At 33.1% G+C, this 8,349-nt stretch overlaps 1 protein-coding gene across 1 annotated transcript; it reads right to left on the bottom strand.

Moving 5' to 3' along the window:
• Nucleotides 1–5,350: 5,350 nt before the first annotated feature.
• LOC141702757 (uncharacterized) lies at nucleotides 5,351–5,749 on the bottom strand. Its single transcript, XM_074506378.1, has one exon. It carries the CDS (start codon nucleotides 5,747–5,749, stop codon nucleotides 5,351–5,353), a length of 399 nt encoding a protein of 132 aa, XP_074362479.1.
• Nucleotides 5,750–8,349: the final 2,600 nt, after the last annotated feature.

The following is an 8,349-nucleotide window of genomic DNA, read 5'->3' as shown; positions in this document are numbered from 1 at the left end:
TCATCACTACGGCTACAAGTCACACTATCGCTACAAGTTAAACTACTACTACAAGTTAAACTACTGATACACACATACACACTACTCACTAGGATATACTATGCTGCCTCTATATACACATGTACTCTGGAGTCACCGTCTCAAACCCTCTCAGAACCCAGGCGGAATACGCCTAAGCTCCTTTCTAAGTGCCTGGACCAAAGTCTGTGCCAAGCGAAAAACCCTGTAGAACTCTGCAAAAGAAGGAGGTCCACCATGAGTCAAATCATCTAGCTCCCAAGTAGCACTCATCAACACTGACTGTAATCGCTGTCTCATATAATAATCCGGCTGTAGGGCCGCTAACGGTCCTCTGTCCCTCTGATCAAACAGATGCATAATCTCCCGACACTGTGCCCGCCAATACTCCACATCATCCCTCATAACTCTATACTCATGGTATGGTACCATATGCGGCTGAGTAACCTGACCTACTGAATCCTGAGAAGGAACCCTCGGAATACCTGCACCCTGCTGGGGTAAACCTAACTGTAGATCCACATCATGCTCTCCCATCCCCTCTACTGGAATCATCTGAACTATGGCTCTGTTTGGGATTGCTGTTAAAAATTGCTGTGCTGTTAGAAAAAGTGCTGCTGGAAAAAGTGCTGTTGTAAAAATCAGATGACTGTTTGGTAATTTTTTTGATTCGTATATGTTTTGATGCAAAAAATTAAAAATATTGATGCTTTTGGTAAGGTTTGATGGTGAAATCAGCATCTGCTTCCCGCAACAGCTGAAAATCAGCTTTTTCTAAAAGCATGGGGGGACTTGCTTTCTCTAACAGCAGCTTTTAAGACAAAAGCACTTTTCAGAAAAGCAGCTTTTAAATTTTACCAAACAGTTTTTTAACTGCTTTTCAGCGAAAAGCTGCTGTTGCTGTCTGCAACAGCAATACCAAACACACCCTATGTCCGGCTCTGGGGCATGCACTGGTATAGGAGGTAACAATGGTGGTGGTGGTAACTCCTGCTCAATACCTAGTATAAACTGGTGCTCAATAGGTAAAGGAACCATCGGCTTGAAGAACTCAAATGGATCAAACATCTCTATGGGGTCATGCACTATCCCCTGTACTGGTGGTACCGGCTCCTGTGGCAATGGTGGTTGAGGTGGTAGAGGAGGAAACATATACTCAGATACTAGAGGTATGGCTGGTGCTACTGGCCCAGTGACTGTCCTCTCGGAAGATACAGAATAACCAGAAGATGCCATCTGATAATATATCAAAGAAAAGAAAAGGTAATTAACAATCCTAAGATTATTTCCCTATTCTAATCTGACCTAAATCCTAACACTATTCATCCTAATTTGACTATCCCTATCTTATGTGATCTCCCTATCCTATCTTAATCCTAATGTTCTTGTTTTCAGGGACCAAACCTACAGCTCTGATACCAAACCTGTAACGCCCTCCAGACCCGGGGTATAAGTCTGGGGGTTACTAGCTAATCACCAAACCTGTACAATCTGATTAACAATTAATAAAGAAATAAAATTAAACCCCTTTAACACTAACCAGGATCTTTTTAGGTTGAAGTATGAAAACAAGAACCACTAACTACTTTTATTACAAACCAACATTCAAAGTCTCACAAACTCTCTTTATTACAAACCATTGTCTAATTCATTTTAAACTAAGTTCAACTTTTATTCAAACACACACACATACTATCTATCAACACTCCACCTGCTCGGGCAACTCAAAGCTTTCTTCCTGGATTGGGATCAACACATTGGGTATGAGAGTATCCCGAAGCTTGACCCGCTTCTTTACCACTCGAGTCCTGATTGGTTTCATATTCCTTCTTAAATGAAAACAGTAAGGTGAATAACAACAAAAGGGGTGAGCCAAAAGTTGCTCAACAAGTCCACAAACATATAACCAGTGTTAAAGCATTTTAAATGAATCCGCCATCCCAGGTATATCTGCCAAGATATAACCTCACGAGAATAGAAAGAAGGCCATTACTGGCGAGTACAAATAAACTAAACTGGACACAAGTTCGCATCTATATTCTACTGATCAGTCAAAATATAATGCAGATCCATATCTCAATATATAGATCCAGTCGGGTACCCAGGCACTACGGCCCACGTCGAGGCACCAGTCATCCCGGTCCTCAGGATTAAGACACACTCAATCCCAAAATATCATTATCCAGTCCATCGCTTAGCAACCGGGACAATCGGTATGCTTTGATATATTCCAAATACTAGAATATATCAATCTCCATGTGTTACCAACATAATATGAATCAAGAATCCAAAGAAATGGAGAAATCAAGAATTGAAATGAAATATGAACAAAGGAATAGGGATTGTATATTAGTGATCAAGAACAATAATCAAGAGAATGTAAATGTGATAAATATTTGAATCAATATCACTATTCTGAAAGTAGAATAGAGAAAAAACTTGCCTTCTGCGCGACTTACTGCAATTGAATCACTTATGTCTATCACCTTGGACTATTACCGATTCAACTGGTCTGGCTGGCTTAGCTTCTGTTGGCAAAACAGACTGGTTAAGTCACGTCGTACTTCATTTGCATCTTGAATCGACTTCAAACCGATCCTAACATCTACCATGCGCTTATGACTGACTCATGTATGACATATAAGCAAGTAAGACTCGATTAACCACGTAATACACATAAGCACATAAGCACATAATCATTTTTATGGTTAAAATAATTTTTAAAACCAAAATCGACTCGCTGATCGCTCAACTGATCGTTATCTGACCCGTTTCCCAATTTTCCGGAATTTTTCGGACTCGTCTCGGCACGTAACTTGACTGATAATCAAACAAGTCACAAAATCAACTAACTTCTAAAAGAAATTAAGCTTTGATATTATTTTTAATGAAAAGGATTCATTTTTCTGAGTTAACAAGCTTTCGTTTCACGCAAAACGGACTAACGGTTGAATTATTATTAATTAAATACTGATAATTTCATTTATTAATCATTATAAATAATTATTACTAATTTTTAAAACCCAAAAATAATTTTTAAATCATTATTTAAGAAAATCAGAATTAAAAATAATTTTTCTATAATTTTTGAAATTAAAATGAATTTATTATGATTTATTGAAAATTATTTGATTAATTATCAAAATAATTAATCACTTTTAAATAATTAATAAGTAATAAATAAATAATAAATAATTAAGAAAATAATTCAATCTGATTTTTAGAAAATAATTCAGAATTATTTATAATATAAAATAATTAATTAAATAATTAATTAATCAATTTACAAAATAAATAAAACTGATTTTTAAAATTAATAAAAATAAAAAGTAAAAATAATTTCCAGAAACAGTTGTCAGAAAACCATCCCTGACAAAATCAGATCAAACCCGGGTATTTTACACGGGTCAAACGGGTCAAAATCCGGGTCGTGAAGAACACGCCGGATTTTACCCAGAATTCGGTCACCGGTGCAGAATCCGGTGAGCCACTTTCAGGCCAAAAACGGAACCGTTTGGTTCGTTTTTCACAGGGTTTCAATTCCAAATCGTTCTGGCAATCTAATTCTGGCAATAACATCACAGAATAACCCTCGGGTCATCTTCTCCGATCAAAATCAACATGAACTCCGGCCGAAAATCCAAATCATTCATTTGTACATAAAATTAAACGTTATATAGTGCAAAATGAAGCTAAGAACATATACAATCAAAGCCCTAACATTACAAGAACCAAATATTCACAGAAATCATCGAGTTGTGTTTTGAAAATTCGACCTAAACCCTAGAAATCGTGAATCACTATCCAAGCATCGTTTGTTCAATTAAACACCATGAATCGACTGTAAATCATCTAACAAAGCTATATCAATCATCAAAACATCAAAATAACCCCAGAATCAAAAAGCCCTAATTTGAACATAAACCCTAGAAATCAAAAATCAAAAACGATGCAATAAAACGTGAAATTGATGCAAGAAACAGAAAGAACGGATCAAAACCTTCGATTTGAGTACTTGAATCACACGATTTGATGCTGTAATCAGTGAGAAATCACGACTTGATTCTTCGACCCGAACCTGTTCTTCCCGACCCGATTTCAGAGAATTTTTGGTAATTTTGCATATTTTAATGATTAATTATAATTAATTAAATAAAAATTAGGCTATTTATAGTAGTAAAAATAATACTCATAATTAAAATTAAGGGGCTAATTATACATTAAATAAAAAAATTGGGCCCTAATTTTTATAATTTTTGAGTATTAAAATTTAATTTATAAATATTTTATATATGCAATATATATGCCAAAAATTCCCAAAAATTGTGAATAATGCAAAAATGCAAAGAAATAATATAAATGAAAGTCCTATAATTTTACAAAAATAAAAATGTGATTTTTGTGGGGGTTTTGACACTGAATGGGGCCCGGAAAAATCATTTTTCGCAAAACGAGAAAATTTATAAATTATCTAGATGTTCAGAACAAGGCGATTGTAAAAGCCATTTGATGAAAAATAAGGCCCATTATTTTATTTAAAATAATGGCTTTAAAATCATCATTTGGGTCGTAAAACGTTTGAAATAAAACCTATAAATGCATAATAAAATATCTGAAAAATACCTTAAAATACAGAAATGACATGGGATACACGTATCACGTAACAGTTAGGGTTTATCAGATAATCACACATAAATGACACATTAATTCACATATTTTATTATAATCATGATATAATATAAACGTAAAGTTCCCAGCCGTTACACCTGTCCTGGAATCTAGGTGGATAACCATTAAGTTTAAAACATCTTTCCATGCTGTGACCAGGTATTTTGCAGTGACTGCAGAAGTAATTTGGCTTAGTCCCTCTTCTTTGATTTTGTTAATTAGCTTTGAAATTCTGTGAGGCATTAGTAGTATAATGTTGCTACTTATTGCTAGAGTAGAATGTTTGCTGCTTATTTCTAGCATTCTGATTGAACCTTCTTTTGTCTGCATAAAAAGCCATGGACTCAGTTTGACTAGTAACATAGGAGATTTCCTTGTGTCTTGTTTCTTGAGCAAATAGCCTGTAGGTCTGGGAAATATTAGGTAAAGGCTCGATCATGAGTGCATTTCCCCTCTCTTGGGAATATTGTTCAGAAAGTTTCATCATGAACTGTAAAACTCTGTGTTCAAGTTGTTGATGAACCAATCTTTGAGACAAATTGCAAGTACACTTCTTACAAAAACAATAAGGCAATGGATTGGCATCATTCAGATTATCCCAGATTATCTTAATCTTGGTGAATAACTCAGAAACATTATCAGTACCCTGGTTGATATCCATCAATTATTGTTCTAGTGAATACACCTGTGCCATTGATGTGTATCCAAACCTATCATCAAAATCCTGCCAAATCTCCCTAGCAGTTTGCAAAAACAGTACACTTTTGGTGATGGTATCATCAAGATTAGCAATTATCCACGAAATGACAAGGTTATTACATCTCTCCCAATATTTATACTCATCAGATGTAATGTCAGGAACCTCAATTGATCCGTCAATGAATCCGAGCTTATTCTTAGCAGATAATGTCAAAATCATAGAGCGCTTCCAATTATGAAAGCCAGAACCAGAAAATTTGACAGAAATAAGTTGATGAATCGACGCATCAGATGGATGAATGTAAAAAACACTCGATGGATCCTGATTCCCAGTATTAACAGTTGTAGTGCTAGTTTCGGCCATTATCAAAGTATGCGATGTGGAGTTTGTGTGAAAAGATACACAAAGAACAGATCAACAACTGATTTTAGGTTGAGACGATTTCAGTTTTAGAAATGTGAAGTAAAAAATATAGACATGAATCAAGTTGTATCTATCTCTGGATTAACGATGCAATACAACAACAATCCAAATCAAGGAACACGATCTTGTGAAGAATCAAAGTATTAATCTAATGAATTGATCAGATCGAATCGAAACTCAGCGATTACGAACAGATTAGAACATAAAGTTGAAAAAAACGATGAAAAGAAGTTCAGATTGCTAGTGAAAAGACCTGATAAGAAGCTGATCGATGAGAGACGACGAAAGAACGGTTCAATTTTGCTTGTAGTCAACCAAATTCGTAAGAGCACGCCATTAAAGCTTCACCAGCAAGCTCTGATACCATGATAATTTGTTAAACAGAGAGGATTTATTGATTTCAGATTTGGGGAAAAAGTAAAAGTATATTCCACTTGTTTGTGTTTACAATATATACAGTTATGAAGTTTTGGCAGGAAATGTAGCCAACTAACTAACTAGTCTAACTCTTTGTATTAACAGCTGGAAAAGCAATTGATATTTTTAAGTATTACTAATTATGAGAGTGTAGTGTTCTCTATAAAGATGCTAGATTGAGCAGTCTTATTAGTCAGTAACACCGATCAGTATTACCAAGATACAAAATGAGCAACCTTTATCTAACTCTTTGTGTAGCTGTATTAAGATCATAAATTAATCAGAACAAGACCAACATAAAGATAATATATAACTAGCATATCCAGAAAAGTTAATATTATTAAATAGTTATCTAATTAGTAACAGTAGACAGGGCAACATACATGGCTCCTGTTGTGCAATAGACACTACTGAATCTATTTATGTCAATTTAGGATTTATATGGCAACATACTTCAGCTTCATGTGATTAGTAATAGTAAGCATATGCATATCTTCACATATTACTTCTCTGTCACAATTAGTGGCACCGACTGCAAGAAATAAGGGGATTAATATTACAACCTAAGATGCATATATCCTTCTAAAAAACTATAAGCATATGGTAATAAAATTACTAGGGTCAAAAGAATCCCATCTTGTCCAGGTTTCCAGAAAGGCGCCAAGTGATCATCTAGCATTTCAATTTTTCCAGCCTCCTGGACGCTTGTCTCTAGGCAACAATGCCAAATAAAAAGTTGATTGATCCCAGATCAGGTGCATTGCGCCACCCCCCATGTATGCTTACTAAATTTTAGAACACTGACAACAATTACAAAGACAAAGTTGGTCTTAGATTTCTTAAGAGAACGTTATAGTAACCTTCTTAAGCAAAGTTGGTCTTAGATTTCTTAAGAGAACGCTATAGTAACCTTCTTAAGCAAATTAATGTTATAAAAATAAACCAAAACCCAAAATTAATGTTATAAAAATGATCCAAATCAAAATCAAATGCTATAAAATTAACAAATCTTGAACCCAGACATAAACATAAAATTCTATGGTTTTTATTAGATTATTATATTATGAAATCCAAACCAAATCAAATAAAGTAGAAGATTTTGGTTTGTGTAGTTTAGTTCAGTGGATTCCGAGAAAAAAGAATGTGCAATAACATTGCATACATTTTACGAGTTTTTAATTTGGTACATATTTTGTAGCTAATTTATTTTAAAAATAAATATAAGAACATGAATCAAATGAAGTATTTAGTAACACTACAAAATTTGAAAAATTAGGAAACTTATAGTTTGAATAGAGATTTATTATAAAATATCAAAACAAAAATAAGAAATTATAAATTATAATGATTGTGCCAAAAAGTGATATCAAAACCTAGACACTTATATTTGGTAAAATAGATATCTTTTGATATTATTATTTAAAAATATATAATTCAAAATTATCTGCATAGTATTTAAATTAAATTAATTTGGATAAAAAAATTATTTATGATTTTGATTCAGATTTAATAGAGAATATTTATATTTTAATTATTTTTTAATTGATAAAATATTATCTAATATTATCATACAAATTTATATATTTTTCGAATCGAGTCAAAGTTAAATTGGGGTGTAATCTGTTACAATATTATAAATACGGGGTGCACATTGTAATAATATATAAATAAAAAAATTATTCCGATTTTACCCTTGAAAATACTTAAAAGAGGTGTGATATGAAACGAAATTGAAGTTGAGGGATGCATTTTGCCAAAATTAAAATTTTAAGATCAAACCGAAAAAGTGGATATCTATAAGGGGTGCAAAGTGTAATTTACTATTATTATTATTATTATCATTATCATTATCATTATTATTATTATTATTTTGAGAATTTCAATTATTTATTTGACTTTTCGGTTAATTGTTGTTAAAGCCCGAATTACAAACTAACTGAACTTCAATCTTTATCTATATAATACACCAACATGAACATAAAGTTAGTGAGAGATTTTATTCATGAATTGAAATAACTAATTTGTCCATATTTTTAATATTTATTTAAAAAAATTATTGTCGGTTAGAATCGAACTCAGGTCTTAGGATTGCTCTACACACTATCATACCATTAAGCTACTCA

Source organism: Apium graveolens, unplaced genomic scaffold, assembly GCF_009905375.1.
Source record: "Apium graveolens cultivar Ventura unplaced genomic scaffold, ASM990537v1 ctg5644, whole genome shotgun sequence".
Classification (NCBI taxonomy): Eukaryota; Viridiplantae; Streptophyta; class Magnoliopsida; order Apiales; family Apiaceae; genus Apium; species Apium graveolens.
Note: the sequence above shows the minus strand (reverse complement) of the source record. Positions and strands in the feature narration are given on the sequence as shown.

Excerpts from the sequence above, each read along its gene's own strand:
- LOC141702757 (XM_074506378.1), bottom strand. The coding sequence starts at position 5,749 with ATGGCCGAAACTAGCACTACAACTGTTAATACTGGGAATCAGGATCCA.